At 39.5% G+C, this 16,445-nt stretch overlaps 3 protein-coding genes across 3 annotated transcripts; 2 read left to right on the top strand and 1 right to left on the bottom strand.

Annotated features, from left to right (window-relative positions):
• The first annotated feature begins 651 nt into the window (after window positions 1–651).
• On the top strand, window positions 652–2,548 carry LOC112173308. The gene is made up of 2 exons (XM_024310921.2): window positions 652–1,441; window positions 1,564–2,548. Exons 1-2 carry the CDS (start codon window positions 801–803, stop codon window positions 2,258–2,260), a joined length of 1,338 nt encoding a protein of 445 aa, XP_024166689.1. The 5' UTR covers window positions 652–800; the 3' UTR covers window positions 2,261–2,548.
• Window positions 2,549–8,495: 5,947 nt separating this feature from the next.
• LOC112173323 (ergosterol biosynthetic protein 28) lies at window positions 8,496–11,247 on the top strand. Its single transcript, XM_024310934.2, has 3 exons — window positions 8,496–8,693; window positions 9,489–9,695; window positions 10,891–11,247. Exons 1-3 carry the CDS (start codon window positions 8,579–8,581, stop codon window positions 10,959–10,961), a joined length of 393 nt encoding a protein of 130 aa, XP_024166702.1. The 5' UTR covers window positions 8,496–8,578; the 3' UTR covers window positions 10,962–11,247.
• A 2,048-nt stretch (window positions 11,248–13,295) lies between these two features.
• On the bottom strand, window positions 13,296–15,971 carry LOC112172877 (dentin sialophosphoprotein). The gene is made up of 2 exons (XM_024310373.2): window positions 15,838–15,971; window positions 13,296–15,256 (listed from the first exon to the last, which is right to left on the bottom strand). The coding sequence occupies exon 2, from the start codon at window positions 15,206–15,208 to the stop codon at window positions 13,625–13,627; it is 1,584 nt and encodes a 527-aa protein (XP_024166141.1). The 5' UTR covers window positions 15,209–15,256; window positions 15,838–15,971; the 3' UTR covers window positions 13,296–13,624.
• Window positions 15,972–16,445: the final 474 nt, after the last annotated feature.

The following is a 16,445-nucleotide window of genomic DNA, read 5'->3' as shown; positions in this document are numbered from 1 at the left end:
TCGTCACATATATTATAGGTTTGTAATCTAAAGTACGGAAATGGAACAATAAGTAAATGAACATCCTCACTGTCAGGTGATACATGTTTTTAATTAGGTACATTGTAATTACTATATTACATCAAAAGTTTATCTGCATTCTAGCATGAGAAAAACCTATCGATATTAAATATGGGACAATGAATCTACATAAATTACGTGACATCATACTTTAAAACTTTGCCGCTTATTGTAAATCCCGCCAAATATCAAAACTCTATCACAGATAAAACAACCGACATATTAATATCCAGACAAACACTGATAAAAACATACAGAGTTTTTGGACAAACATCATCACGAATACGTAAAATGCATGAACAACAAAGAAGCCTGACGCATATTACCCTTATTTTTCCTCCAACACATCACTATTTTTCATAAATTTCAATTAATTTATTGCATTCAAAACAATTTTATATTTGGTTGTTCACCATTAATCCTCCATATCCATATAAAGGGACCAAAAAAAAAAAAAAAAAATACAAAGGAAAGTAAGCTCATGGTTTTCGATACCAGGGTCGGCCGCACCTTATCCCCACCCTTATATCCATAACACTCTCTAGCTGTCATTTTACAGCCTGTCTCCTCTTCATCATATAATCTCAAATCCTCATTCTCCTCTTTCAGTCTTCTTCTTCTTCTTCTTCTTCACTTTGCCTCTGTTAATATATATTCCAACTCTCTCTTCTTCTCTCTCTCCAAATCCCCAAATTCGAAAAAACTCAAAACCCCAGAGAGAGAGACCCGAACCCGCTTCAATGGATCCGTGCCCGTTCGTACGGATCCTCATCGGAGACTTGACCCTCAAGTTTCCCAGCGTCTCCAAACCCTCCTTCTCCACCGTCCACCCTTCCTCCTCTCCCTGCTTCTGCAAAATCAAGCTCACCAACTTCCCCCACCAGTTCTCCGCCGTCCCCCTCATCCTCGACGACTCCGCCTCCGCCGCTCAGACCACCACCACCACCACCTCCGCCGCCCGCTCCCACTCCCTCAACGCCTGCTTCAACCTCACCAAGCCCCAAATCGAAACCCTCGCCTCCAAGCGCCCCAGCCTCTCCATCTCGATCTACACCGGCCGCCGCGGCGCCACCTGCGGCCTCAACTCCGCCAAGCTCCTCGGCCGCGTCACCGTCCCGCTCGCCGAGCTCTCCACCGCCTTGTCCCGCCCCGTGGTCTACCAGAACGGCTGGATTGGAATCGGTGGCAAGAAGTCCGGGTCCGGATCCTCTCAGTCGCAATTCTTTTTAAGCGTCCGGGCCGAACCCGACCCGAGATTCGTGTTCAAGTTCGACGGAGAACCCGAGTGTAGCCCCCAGGTTTTCCAGGTCCAGGGAAATGTAAAGCAGCCGGTCTTCACTTGCAAATTTGGGTTCAGAAACGCCTCCGATTTGCAATCACGGTTAGTTTTTTTTACTGTTCTTGAATTTTCTTGCACCCAAAAAACAAGGTCAAGAGTCAATAGTCAACTTCCGAATTTTACCGTTCTTGGTCTAAATTTCGATTCCAATTTCTTTGTTATAGGTCAATGTCGGAGCCGGGTACCCCAAGGAATTGGTTAGTGCCGTTTATGGGAGGCAGCCAAAAGGAGCAGAGCGCGAAAGAGAGGAAAGGCTGGTCGCTGACGATTCACGACCTCTCCGGCTCGCCGGTCGCGGCGGCGTCTATGGTGACTCCCTTCGTCGCCTCCCCCGGCTCGCAGCGCGTGAGCCGGTCCAACCCCGGCGCGTGGCTGATTCTGAGACCGGAGGACGGCACGTGGAAGCCGTGGGGCCGTCTCGAGACGTGGCTGGAGCGCGGCGGCTCCGACACCGTCGGGTACAAGTTCGAGCTGCTCAGCACGATTCTGGCCAACTCCACCGTCAGCGCGTCGAACGGCGGGAAGTTCACGATCGACTTGACGTCGAGTCTGACGCCGGTGAACAGTCCACACAGCAGCTTCGACTTAGGGTCCGGGTCGGGTTCGTCGAGGCCCGGGTCGGGCTCCGGGTCGGACTTCGGGTTCGGGTTGATACCTCAGCTGCTGCAGAGAGGGTTTGTGATGTCGTCGACGGTGGAGGGGATCGGGAAGTGTAGCAAGCCGGAGGTGGAGGTCGGAGTGCAGCACGTGACATGCACGGAGGACGCGGCCGCTTACGTGGCGTTGGCGGCGGCGATGGATCTGAGCATGGATGCTTGCCGGCCGTTTTCACATAAGCTCCGGAAGGAGCTGAGGCAGTAGTAGTTGGTGTCGTTTTGCGTGGGAGGGGTGGTCGTTTTGAGGTAGTTAGGGGCATTGGATTCTTTTATTTGCCGGCAATTTTAGCTTTGGGCTTGCCAAGTTTTTGGGCTTGGGAATGAGGGAGAGTGTACAGTGAGGAATGAGTAGGACTACAGGAATTTTAAATACAGTTTTATTTTTCTTGTGATTGGTGAATTATTCGGCTATTTTGTTCATACATGGTTTAAATTTTTGCTCCAATTTATTTGTCTTTTTGGTATAGACTGTAGAGAATTAACAAAGAAAATCTATCAGTGAGTGCTTGTAATCCTGGTATGGTGACAGCAAATGCATAGGTTGCATCATTTTTGTGGGTTGGTTCTTGACACCAGAAAGGTATGGCAAGAGGAATGAGTGTGTAAGGTGGCTTTTGGTGTTTAAGTCAGTTGAGTGACAATTTTGATAGAACAATTGCGTCCGAGCCAAAAAGAGTCAGTTGAGTGATAGTTTTGATAGAACAACTATGTCCGAGCAAAAAATCATTTGTGATTTGGGAAAGTTCTAGGATTAGGATTTGTCATGATACGGATATGGAACAACCGTGAGTGGCGTAGACGCGCACATATGTTTCCATGGAATCAAAGGGGATATTCCCGACTTGTTACGGGCAGGGCTAGTGGTTCTCAACCCAATATACTTAGAGATTGTTAGTCTCTAGTGCGATTGGAAAAGATATGTGGTCTGTACATCGGGCTTGATTGGGCCTTGGTGAGCTATGATTGATGAGATAGGTGCCGCCAAATCTTTCTTCTCAGTAAGGTGCTCTACTGAGGCATGGCTTGTATTTGGGGAAGTTTGTCGGCCTAGGAGCTGAGCCTCATACAGTGAGTGACCTACTACATGAAATGGTCCATGCAGTATAGGTCACTTAAATTTGACCTCAAGAGATACTAACCCCTTGAGGTCCGGTACTAACATCATAAATTTGATGTTCTTTTAACAATGGTGGCAATTATGTTATGATTTTCTCCTTGGATGTAGTCTTTATTAGTGGATTTTACCTGAGGACTAGTTGTGGAGCTAACCCTTGCTCTCTCATTTTGGTGGTTACTAAGTCTTGGTTATATGCCACTCTCAAGCTTAAAGTTGAGCTTTTAGTTGAAAATGCTCACCTATATAACTTTTGTGGATTATAGAAACCCTAATTCCTTATGTCGCCTTAGCAGTGCCACCGCAATTTACAAGGGGTCCCCGCCTCTGTTAATGTTACTCTCGGCTTCTCCTCAAATCATTAAATTAAGGGAACGATTTCATCATCATTTTTAATTCGGTCTCACGTAGTCAGATGTGCACAATTCGCTAATTTGGTGGAAACTAGAGAATCAATGAGGACTTTAATTGTGAGCTTAGTAAGAACTAATAGCATGCTAAACGTCATTACTTCGAAAAGATTGTAGATTAGTCTTTTGCACGCTATATGTAATTTAACATATGTGATCTCCGGCTTTTTATTGTCCATTCTTGTTGCTGCTGTGCTAGTTGCATTCCTTATCAATATAACTTAGCAATTATTTATAAATAGCAAACTGTCGCTCCATATGTTAGCCATGAATTTGCTAAGTAATGGTACTTCCATTACCTACTTGTGTTAATTGGATCGCCCAGTGGAGCATCTATAACAGATTCCCTATAAAATTTTTATTTTATATATGGACTTAAAAGTTAAAAGGGAGCTTCTATTCATACCTCCAAAATTGGTATCTAGACCTTTTTTTTTTTTTTTTTTTCAAGAGATAGTTGACTTTGTCAACTCATGTCAAATTACCAATAAAGACACAAAAAAGAAAGAAAGAAAAATTTTAAAAGTCTTTTCCCTTTTAGAGGTATGAAATCAACAAACGGTCATCCTCATGCCATTTTTTCCCTTTTGTTTTTGTTATGGTCTTCATCCTTACCAAGCACCGGAGAAATCAACAGACCAGTTCCTTACTTTGTAGTTCCTCAAGTCAATTTCGGATATGCAATATTCTCTAACCAAAACACCAACAAACCACTTTCTCTTAAAATCATACTCATCCATTGGAGCGTACTGTTCCCATCGAGCAAATATATAAAACGAGGGAATCTTAGAAAGTTGAAGAAATGAACTGCTCTTCGCCTCTAAAGATGCATATGCCTGCAAAATACAACAATAAGAAAAGGGAGGGGGGAGGGAGAGAGAGAGAGAGCTATCAACTGAAAGCTTGCTTTTTTTTTTTTTTTTTGGCTTAGTTGTATCATGAGTAAAATAATATTGTGAAATGTTCAAAAATTGATGGAGGTCTAACTACCGATTTTGGAGGTATATGAATAGAACACTCTAAAAAAAAGTTTCTATTGATATTATTGGATGATGGGTATTACGGAAAAATTAGGGAGGTGTAGATAGCATATTGATTATTTGTAAAAGTAAGTTGGAGGTCTATTAAGTGGGGAGGTCTAAATACCAATTTTGGAGGTATGAATAGAAGCTCCAAAGTTAAAATATTGTCTAGTTTTTCTTTCATAATTCCAACAATTTCTCTATCATATTCTCTATAATTTATTATTCACGATTAAATATAGTAATACTTTTAATTTTAAAAATGTAGTCAAATAATTAATAATGGAAATAAATATAATTTGAAAAGGAAAGATAGCAAAGAGTAAAAGTTTCCTAAAATATGATTCCCTATCACTTTAGAGTTTGAGTTTGCTGTAAATATACAAACCTTTGTTATCTTTATCTTTAAATGGAGATATGTATAGGGAATTTGAGCAAAAAGATGCATTTTTTCTCAAAATAGAAAAAAATATAGGAAAACTATTGGAGATGCTCTTTATACCCTAGTCCCCAAATAAGTTATTTTCGGACCTTAATAGGCCTTAATATTCGGTCATAATTGTTTGAGCCTTCCGGACTTTAACTGTGGCTCCTTGAGGTATTAGATGGCTCTCGTAGTTGCGTACATATTTAACGACCATCAGTTCATGACTCTTATGAATTGTCTGTCTTGTGTCATACCTATCACTTATTTTTTTAGAGTGTTCATATGTGTTGCATTAGATTCTTTCTTTTCTATTCTAAAATAAGTCGTGTTTATATTGTTTAAGGAGTTCATTTGCTTGTGTTTATTAAGCTATAGCCAATGACCATGTTTGAATATAACTAGTTTGAGTTGACGCTAGTATGTGTGTTTTTCACAAATACAATAATCTCTGGAAATTTAGCGTCGTAATAACTGTGAGAAGTATGCTAGCATTTCTCCCTAGGCGTGGGCTTCACATGCACCCAAGAGGTGGTGGTAGTCTGTTCCCTAATGTCGTTTCTATTCCTCACAATGATTGGCAGCAACCTATTCTCCATGGACGAAGATGTCATTTGGCAATGGAGATCTAAAACGGGATCATGGATATCTCTCCGTTCAACTAGTGGACTCAAGTTGTTGTTCGCTCTAGTGCTACTTTTGGGTTGCAAGCTTATGTACACCATAAAAACAAAGGGACGAGACCCTCTCTTTCTAAACAGTAGAGAGAGAAAGTAGATATGAGAAAAAAAACTCCCTCTCCCCCTTCTCTTTTGCCCAAATCTTGATCCATCTGGATCTAGATTGAAGGCTTAAGAGTTAGGGGAGGTCACTCTTTCTTCCCTTTCAGCATCCTAAAGACTACTGTTCTTCTTTCACCTTTGTGCTGTTTTTGCTCCCTTTGTGGTTATATCTGGCTATGTCCAGATCGGGAGGACCTTGTTCCTCATCTTTCATTTTCTTTCTTTTTCTCTGTCAATCAATCCCACATCTTTCCAGATCAATGTTTACCCAACCCCAAAACAGTTCTTCCGTTTTCACTCCCAAACTCCATGAAAGTTATGGTGGCTGCGATGATAAAGTGCAAGGCACTTACCAAGGTGAGTATGGGTGCTCACGCATGGGTTCATCACCCCCCATTCTCCATGGTTCTGGTTCTCGGTCCTCCTTCGACAGCCACAACGCTTTCTTGGTATGGGTCTCTATGGTGGAGAGTATGGTGTTGTTTTGAGGGATTATATCCCTTGGGTTGTTGATATTCATATGATTTGTGTTCTAGGCTTAGATTGGCATCAGATATACAACATGGAACTACTTGGTGTTATGCTTTCGGCCACATATCGCGACTCTTCGTGGTCGGCTGCGCGAGGTGGTCTGCATTAGCTAGGTTTTCTGTATTGGATTGGGCTTATTCTTTGGGCCTTTGTTTCAGTTGTTTTACAAGGGTTAATTTCCTAATACTGGCTCTTGTTGAGCCCAGTGGGAAATTAAGTTTCTTTTCTTTATTGTCTGTTTGGGCATGTCCATCAGACTTTTTAGTAGGTACTAATTTAAGCCCTTTGGGCTAGCTTTAGGGCAGCTTAATTGATCCCCATTTCCCAAAAAAAAGAAAGAAAAAAAAAGCTTATGTACACCATGCATCGAGGTGCATCGGTGAATCCATGATGGTTGGAGTCATTTCCAAATCTTGGCAGAGTGAATATGATGTGGTGTAGATGGGCATCAACGGTAGAAAAGGCTTTTTGGACACCGACGACCAGGTTTTAGGGCGGCGACTATAGCAGGTTCGACGTTGGTTTTTGTTCTGGCTCTCAAATCTGGTCCTGTTCAGGATTCCGACCTAGTTCTCCTTGCTAGATTTAGCTATTGGGCCTTAGTTAGTTAGGCTCTCCAACAATGCTGGTGGGTTTGGATGTGCGTCTATTATGGGCCTTGTTCTAACTTTGGCCTATGTGCTCCTTTGAAGGAGGGGTTTCTATTGGTACCTCTACTAGTTTCTCTTCTTATGTCTACTTGCCCTGTAAAAATGGGCATTGAGAAACTATTTGCTTAATGTTGTATGTTTTCCTTAAGCTTGCATTCTATGTGGTGTTGTTTTACTTAGTAAAAGAGGATCTTTGAGCAACACAATTGAGTTCATTGGCGAGGGGATGCTCGCTTAATTTTAATTTTGTGTAATAGGCTTACTTGAATAAGTGAGCTTCATTATACTAGTGGATGCTACTGGTTTACCCTTACCTATTTGACTATTGATTTACGGTGCAAGTACATAGAAATCTATTATATGTGCCGTTCTAGCTATGAGATTAGTGAAATATTCTATTCCCTGTCAAAAGTGTATATGTATCTTTAATTAGGCTTTAACTAAAAGTAATAATCATCTTCACAAAAAATAGTAAGACTTTTTTCTAAAGAAACTGATCTTGCATCTTAACACTTGCAATCCGCTTTAAGTATTTAAAGTGGAGTGACACAACCTCCCCTCTACACTCCCCTCCTATCCTATAAAGCACAAATTTGTTTCACTAAAAGTAACAATTCTTCATTTCAAAGAGAAGATAAAATCAAGCTTTACACTTCCATTATATTTTTGTTTTTGGACGAATTACACATCCATTAATGAGAGCCAAAGTTTTTGGGGAATATATGCTACTTTGCTCTCCCTCCAAAAGTTTGGCCAATAAAAAAATAGGGTGCAAAAAGACTGTTGTAAAGTGACATACAACACTTCATTGTCAAGAAAACCAGTAAGGTAATATACTTAAAGATCAATGTTTTTCCATATATATATGCTTTGTACTAAAAGTACTAATTAATTGCCTTAAGTTAAAACGTATTTATACTTTTCGAATAGATGACCGTTTAAGCATCTTCCAAATGTCTCGGATTCTTTTGAAGAACCTTATTACATATGAAAATCAAGCAAATATATATTTTTGGCATAAGATTGAAATTTAACCAATTTGCACCAAAATATCTTATCGCTACTAAGTACTAAATAGCTATTGTGATGTTATTCCAAAAGCATAAGTGGGAATCAATGCTTTGTACCAAACTTATTGATGCTTTAAATAAAACTGTTGATGTTTTAACTAGAATTATCAATACTCTCACTTATACTGTCATAGCGTTTAAGAAATTTTTTCAAATTTCCTGGATACCTTATCTCGTTGTGAAATGAACGTGTCAATCCAATCACAACTATTGCAGTTTATATTAGTGTTGAATCATTTGACACAACAGATAAAATAGTGAAATTATACTCGACTAGTATTGGACACAATATACAAAATCACATAATAAGAGTCATAGTGCATGCTAACAAGAATTACCCACCTAGGCCCAAAGGCTCTATCGAACCAAACCCATCGATGAGGTTGGATCGGGTTACAGATCATCGCCGTCTTGTTTACACCCAAGGCTGACTCGCGGGTTCAGTCCAGACTATAAAAAAAGCTGTAGATTATAGGACTCGTTAGCTCCGCTGTTTAGCTTTGGAAGTTGACGAGTGAAGATGAAGGCGTTGAGTTGGTGGCTAATGCTGGTGGGTTCACTTAGGCTTGTCTCTGTTTGGTTCGGCTTCTTCAACATATGGGCTCTCCGTCTTGCTGTCTTCTCCAAATCCCCAAGTACACCTCCCTCCCCTCTTCCACTTTTACTCTATTATCAATCAACTTGTGTTGATGAAGTTCGATCCTTTTTTAGTTGCTGGAGTCAAAATTAGATGTACTGTTCTAAAGTTTCGATATTTAATCAAACCCATTTTGGTTTTTTGTGTTATGCTGGTTGTTGATTGTGGGATTTGGTAGGATAGGTACATGGGGTGTTGAATTCTTAATCATGTAAGGAAGGCAAGGAAGTTCAGTATATGATTGTTTGGATTTGTCCATATTTAGATCCAAAAGAGTTAGACTTGTTTTTCTTATTGCATCTAAATGTGAATTAACTAAACATGGTTTACTTGTATGGATGTTCTAACTGTGTAAGACATCTTCGGATGTGTTTAGTGCCTCAGATCAAGAGCGGTGCGCTTGCGTACACTAGAATACGAGATACTGTTACTGTGTTCAGTGTCAAATTCAGTTTAAAGTAACCAAAAACTTGCTTACTATGCTATCCTACTAGCTATTGTTCGAATACAACTTGTGCTTGGCAAAACCCAAAACACCAGAAAGATGTAGAACTTTACACTTCAAAATTTAGAACTTTAGTACTTGCTTGTATAGGTATGCCATACTTTACCAGTAACTGTTCGTTTCTGAAAGCTTGATCATTTTTTAACCTTTTTGTAGTTCTTGTTTTGTTCTCAAGACTATGACAGTATGCCTCTCCAAAAGAATGTAGAACTAGATTACTGTTTTTGTTTTTTTAGTTTTACTGTTTCCTAATTTCATGTTTTGCATTTGTGACTCCTGTTTCCGCAGTGACTGAAGTTCATGGAAGGACATTTGGTGTCTGGACTCTCCTTACTTGCACGCTCTGCTATCTTTGTGCCTTTAACCTTGACAACAAGCCACTCTACCTAGTTACCTTCCTATCATTCATCTATGCCCTTGGTCATTTCTTGACCGAGTACCTAATCTACCACACCATGGCCATTGCAAATCTATCAACTGTCGGCTTTTTTGCAGGTATCAATTTGCTCGACCTTAGTTTATGGTCATTATTACTGGCATCCTTCCAGTCCTGATTTTAATAACAGAACTTTTGTTTCAAATATTGAAAACTATTCTACAGTCTGATCCATGTCATAAAATGCATGTTTCAAAGGAAATGAATATGGTTGTTGACAGTATGGTACAAGAATAAATTATACTAAATTCCAGGCTGCAGGCATAGTTGTAATCAGCGTGATAGGTTTAAGCATGTTGGTGCTCATCAGAATACAAAATAGAAAAAGAACTGGAGTACATATCATCTTCCAAAACAATGTAATTCAGATATCAAAATTTTGCTATGCCAGTATGTGGCATTTTTTTAAGAGATGGTAAGACTAGAATTCTGCATGCTTATTTAATTGACAAAGAGTTGGGGACTGTAGTCCTTCACATGCAATAGCATTCCGTCTTTCAACAGCTACAAAACTTTATGAAATGGTGTATGCATTTCCTGGAAACACCAAATTAATGCTTGATTTGTTTTCTAATGCCAAAACCAATATATTTGTTTTTCCGAAAGAAATAAAGACAGAGTTGGGGACTGTAGTCCTTCACATGCAATAGCATTCCGTCTTTCAACAGCTACAAAACTTTATGAAATGGTGTATGCATTTCCTGGAAACATCAAATTAATGCTTGATTTGTTTTCTAATGCCAAAACCAATATATTTGTTTTTCCGAAAGAAATAAAGACAAAGAGTTGGGGACTGTAGTCCTTCACATGCAATAGCATTCCGTCTTTCAACGGCTACAAAACTTTATGAAATGGTGTATGCATTTCCTGGAAACACCAAATTAATGCTTGATTTGTTTTCTAATGCCAAAACCAATATATTTGTTTTTCCGAAAGAAATAAAGTCCAAATATCCTTTCTAATCTTGCAAACATATGGTTTATGTTGATTTGATAATTGTGTCTAGTAGTAGTCATTCACATGCTATTAGTATGTGCTCACATGTATTCTGTCTGACAACTATAATGACGAATAGTATGCTATAATATCTGATGACATGTGGTGTTTGGATTTCCTGGAAACAACTATTGAAGGCTTGATGTATTGTCTTATGCAAACACCAGTCTTTGTCATTGCTTGGAAGATAGTATAAAAAAATATTTTTCTTACAGTAACTGTTTGTAGTAATAGAATTCTCTTGTGATTCTTATTCAGGCACATCGATTATATGGATGTTGTTGCAGTGGAATTCACATCAAGCTCAAGCTGCGGTGAAATCAGAATAAAGTGTTTGATTACTGCCTCAGCTTTCTCCACATTTGTTGATTAATCCCCTTTTTCAATCATGCTTTGTTCTCAGTAACTGTAGCTTTAATTTTTGATACCCATCTGCTACACTGAGATTGGCTGTAACGGTTAGAACTTAGAAGTCTAACTCTAGACCTTACAGAGATGGAAATTCTCGAGTGACTGTCGGAGTTTTTAAATTAAGAAAATTAGAGAAACAAGATTGTATTAAAGTTTGAATTTTCAGTTGCTGTAGTTGCCAACGTGAAGAATTCTTGATGTTCCCCTTCACGGCTTCAGTAAGCAAATCATAGCGTCACAAATAATAGCATCACTCCAAATTTCTGCCATGATATCAGATGCAACTTACTATTGTCAAAAAGCTTGTTTCACAGTTTGAAATGTTTGCCTGATTAACTTTTATGTGAAACTGAATTCATTTAGATCTCCTCCAACGAGAAATGATCTCATAATGGTTATAGCCTCTCCAAGTATGAGTCGTACGAAAGGTTTAACTTGAAGTTAAAAAAGCCAAGGTTCAAGAAAGAAATTTTCTGCAACTTTAAGAGTTAGAATTTGCCTTTTATTCTATAGTTGGTTCCTAACTTGGGAAGTTGGTACCAAGTTCCTGTGCCTGTATTAGGCTTCACATGCATTCTATTTCGCAGACAGTTCATAAAACATACAGAACGAAGATATCTAGAACTGCTGTGTGAAAGTTGATCAAAATGGCATTAGAATAGTGAAAGAAAACAATCACTAGAGGTCGGACGCGGCAGCTAGTGTTACCCAGGTCGGATGTTAGGCAACTCCAAGCCAGAAAACAGAAAGGCGGTTAAAAATGAAATTGGATATATATGCTGGAAAAGCTTAAGTGTGAATTAAAGAAATGGAAGCCATGGTTGTCAGCGCTGTTGGTGTTTATGTTTGAAACCTATATGGCTATACATCAGTACCACACCAGTATAAATACCCTCCACTCAATCAATCCTTAGGCTTTACCTTGTGAATCTGTCGAGGGTTTCGAATCGTGAGGATAGCGACTATGGACGAGAGTGAATCTGTCTAGGCATACCCTTTCATAAACCTAGAAAGCACTAGAGGTGAAAGTGAAGTGCTTAACAAACAAGGTTTTAACAGAAGGAACATATGTAGGGAATGCTTTGGAATATGTAACATTTAAACAATTATCAGTTGCACCCCGTTTTAAATAAAACAGATGATTCACTTGTGTCATAAGAGGGTTTACTGAAAATGATAAGTGTCATGCTTGTACAAGGAGCCAAGAAACTCTTCTGCATCTATTTAGGGACTGCCCTAAAGCTATCACCATATGGGAGTCTCTCAATTGGCCTACCACTATCAGAAATGCTTTTCAATTGGATTGGCTTGGATGGCTTGCTGCAAATCTTCATTGCCTTATCTTCTACACTGAGAATTTAAGATGGTGCATTATCTTTGTTTTCACTTGTTGGAACTTATGGAAGTGGAGAAATAAGGTAGTTTCTGAGGATAATTTCCAGCTGCCTACCAATGCTACTCAACTCATCGTTAATGCAGCAAATGAATGGATGAATGCTCAAGCTCAACTCTCCAGGTTAGATAGTTATTGTCTTAATATCCTTTCTTGGTTGAAACCTCCAATCGGATTTATGAAACTTAATGTGGATGGCACCAGATCCAACCAATCTGGGTTTATTGGAGCTGGTGGGGTAATTAGAGATCACAATGGAGATTGGTTGTCTGGCTTCAGCATAAACTTGGGGGTTGGCCAAATCATCAATGCTGAAGCTAGGGGGTTGCTTTCTGGGTTGAAACTTGCTTCTGACCTGAATATCAGAAAGCTTGAAGTAGAATCTGACTCGGCTATCTTTGTTAAGTTGTTGATTGATGGTTGCCCTATATCTCATCCTTTAGGCAACATTATCAACAGTTGTAGACATCTAATCAATGGTTTTGAAGACGTTAGGATACGGCATATTTTTAGGGAATGCAACAATACTGCTGATGCTCTTGCTAAGGGAAGTCTCAGCCATGACTATGGTATTGTGATTTTTGACACCCCTCCCCCTCATGTTGCTAGTGCTTTCACTGATGATCTTTGCAATCTCCCAAGAGCTAGGAGAGTTAGAACAGGGCCTGAGGGTTAATTTTCTGTTTTTCCTTTTGTTTCAGGCCTTTTAGGCCTCCTTTGTAACCAAAAAAAAAAAACAAAGCTATAACCATTCTACCACCAAACTATAGTATATTAATCATCATTTGTGCTTCAATTTCCAAGTCATATGACATCACAACTTTTGACGTGCATTCCAATCAATTCAGTTGTCAAGACATTTTGGAAGCAAACCTGGGAAGAAATGGACTGGGGATAGGCTGGAGGGAATCCCAAAAGCCAACATTTCCAAGCAAAAACCACAGGAAAGGAATGAATTAATGAAAAGAAAGTTAATACAGTGGAAACTGTAAACTAGTTTTACAGATTAAAGCTGCTGATGATATAAACTAGCCTGCATTTTACCTGCTGTGTTGATTTTCTAGCCATTAACAAATTCACAAACACTAAACCTTACTGCATGGGGGATTTCATCCCTCCTTGCATATCAAGAACAAAGGCAAGCATGAAATATGGGAATGTACCAGAAGAACCCATGGACCATCATCATCATTCTGCTGCAGCCTCTCCATTCTCATCTCCCTCTGTTTGTATTTCTGGCAATGTATCTAAATCTGTCCGAGCCTCTTTCTCATCTTCGGAAATATGCGAATCAGAAGAATCAATGGGGTCATCCTGAACTGCATCCTCCGTCCTATTTGTGGAGTCTGAACCTTCACCTTCCCTACCATCTTCACTTGTATCATTTGATTCTTCAGTCCTAGTAGCATCTTGATCATTTGACTCATCATTCATAGTGGCATCGTCATTCACCGACTCTTCATTCTCAGTGGCATCCGTACTCTCCTTTATTGTTGAAGATCTGGAGCTATCCTCCACTGCAGCTGTACCATCAGATATTAAGGTCTTTTCTGACACATTAGTCTCTACCTTACGACTAGAAACTGTTGCATTAGAATCCAATTGATCATTCACAGATATTGTGTTATTAGTCTGTTCCACGACCACAGTTTGTCCTGTGCTGCCCTCTCTAGTAACCATACCATCCACTGCTGCATTCTGAGACTGAGCTGACTCAGATATAGTTTCAGTTTTATTCTGCGGACTAGTTTCTTGGTTGACTTCAGCTAAGTTGTTGCTTACTTCTGAACTCACAATTGTTGAGTTATTTTCTGCTTCTGGCGGTTCACTAGATTGTATTTTCACATTTGCATCTAAAAGTGAGTTTGCAACAGGAGTGGACGAATTCCCTTCAAGTTTCTCTTCACTTGCAGGTACACTTGAAGTGCCATTTTCAGATGTTGCACCATGCACCAATCTCGTATTGTGTTGGTTTCCATCTTCATCTTCACTGGTTTCAGAGGTTTCATTTGAACTTTCTTTCTCAGTTTCAGTGCTTATAACTTGGGTATCATGGGTCACTGCACTAGAAGCATCATCCCCCTTATAATGTTCCTCTCGTGCCTCATGAGCATTCGTATCACCTCCTTCATTATCTTGATCATCCGATGAATTCTCATTTTCTTCTCGGTCTTCTCTTTCTTCATCCTCATTCCTGTCACCATCCTTCTCATCACCCCCATCTTCTCTTTCTTTCTCTTCATCTACAAGGTTCTCATTACGATAATCTCCCCCTTCTTTTGTCTCCAAATCATTTTCATCTATCTCTTCATCTCCTGCTCCTTTTCCTTCATCTTCGGGATCTTCATTCTTGTTTTCCTCCTCCTCTTGCTCTTCTCCCTCATGCTTCTGACCCTCTTCTTCGATCTCTTCTACCTCATGCTTCGGATCCTCTTCTTCTCGCTCTTCTGCTTCATGTTTCTCATCTTCTACCTCATGTTTCTCTTCTTCCTCTCTTAGAGCTTCTTCCTCCTCATCTTCATCTCGTTTCACATGTGCTGTCACATCCAAGTTTGGAAGGTCTTTCCTCCCAAGTTTCAGAAGCTCACTTTCCGTTTGGGTTCTGATCGAGGTTTTTCGATCATTCTCAGCCAGTGCTGCCTTCTTATCATAGGAATGCTTGAGCTGATAAATCAACCAAAAGCATACCCCAAGCAGCAATGCAATCTGCAATATATGCTTCACCCTGATTCCTTTGGTTCTCTGGTTCCTACTTGGCGGCTTCTTCAACATGATGTACTACTTCCCCTACCAGTACCCTATCCAAATCTTGACTTCTCCCTATATACATACAAGTGTGAGAAACTCACCCATAATCGGAACGGTAAATGATAAACTTAAGAAGCAACTGAGTCAATCCCATTGTAAAATGAAGCTCTAGACTACAAATCAAAGTTTCTTAATTTTTCTATAGACCTACAAGACTGAATTATAACTTCTAACAGCAAACACTGTAAAAAGATATACCAAATTCACAGTGTCTTCAACTTAACGTCCATTCTAGAATTGATATTCACATTCATAAAGAAATTCATGTAAGTTTCCTCAACTTGTGTATAGAACACCTCACTAATTTCAGAAGACAAAAGGAACAGAGATTCACAGTTACAAAGGAGAAGGGAAGAATCCATTTCTTTCCTCAAAAGAAAGATACAATCTTTTCTAAGAAACACAATCCAAAAAAAGTGAACTTGGCATGAAAATCCTAACTGGGTACCAAAGTAAAGGCCGAAGCAAACCCGATGAAGCAAATACATCAGATATTATCAATCAGAGAGACCAAAAAACGCATCTTTATTCATCTATAAGAAAAACCCAGTATTGGAAATAGTAAATCTTGAGGAGGAGGAAGAAGAAAGTACCTGAGGACAGCAAGCAGTAGGAGTCAAAGCGTTGAGTTGGGAGGAGAAGGCAGAAGAGGGGTTGTCTCAGAGTGAAGAGTGTCCATGTTTTTCAATAGTTTTGTGGAGGAGACTGACCGGATCCAATAACAAAGTAAGGCTCGATTTAGTAATTAAGACCATCAACTGTACTTGCCTTTTTTTTTTTTTACTTTCAAAATTTGGTCAAAGACTGACTATCTGTTGTACTTGCTCCCCAGTAACTCAGTAACTAGTGGACTAGTAAATAGTCACTATTTCCTCCACAATACTATTTAGGTGGTCGGTTGATTCAAGTCATGTTCAATTGCCCCTTGAATCCAAATCTAAGAACAATTGTGCACAACTGAGACTAATCCATCTGTATGATGTTGAGTAGAATTTGGTTTCAAGACAAAGATTTTGCCAATATTTACCAAGTTTTTACTATAATTATAAGACTTTGAACAAATATAATAGAGCAAATGAGTCTGTGAGTCAATTAATTTGTATTGAGTTGTGCATAATTACTATTGATAGAGAATAACTACACTTTTGCACAATGTCCTTTTTATATCTCATTCTCATATCTCATTACTCATTTTGATTTT

Source organism: Rosa chinensis, chromosome 6, assembly GCF_002994745.2.
Source record: "Rosa chinensis cultivar Old Blush chromosome 6, RchiOBHm-V2, whole genome shotgun sequence".
Taxonomy (NCBI): Eukaryota; Viridiplantae; Streptophyta; class Magnoliopsida; order Rosales; family Rosaceae; genus Rosa; species Rosa chinensis.
The sequence above is the reverse complement of the archived record's forward strand: the minus strand, read 5'-3'. Positions and strand labels throughout refer to the sequence as shown.

What these genes read in the sequence shown, in the direction of transcription:
- LOC112173308 (XM_024310921.2), top strand. Translation starts at nt 801, where the DNA reads ATGGATCCGTGCCCGTTCGTACGGATCCTCATCGGAGACTTGACCCTC. An exon ending in GCCTCCGATTTGCAATCACG is followed by an intron (nt 1,442 to 1,563) that starts GTTAGTTTTTTT and finishes TCTTTGTTATAG; the next exon opens with GTCAATGTCGGAGCCGGGTA.
- LOC112173323 (XM_024310934.2), top strand. Translation starts at nt 8,579, where the DNA reads ATGAAGGCGTTGAGTTGGTGGCTAATGCTGGTGGGTTCACTTAGGCTT. An exon ending in TGTCTTCTCCAAATCCCCAA is followed by an intron (nt 8,694 to 9,488) that starts GTACACCTCCCT and finishes CTGTTTCCGCAG; the next exon opens with TGACTGAAGTTCATGGAAGG. An exon ending in AACTGTCGGCTTTTTTGCAG is followed by an intron (nt 9,696 to 10,890) that starts GTATCAATTTGC and finishes ATTCTTATTCAG; the next exon opens with GCACATCGATTATATGGATG.
- LOC112172877 (XM_024310373.2), bottom strand. Translation starts at nt 15,208, where the DNA reads ATGTTGAAGAAGCCGCCAAGTAGGAACCAGAGAACCAAAGGAATCAGG.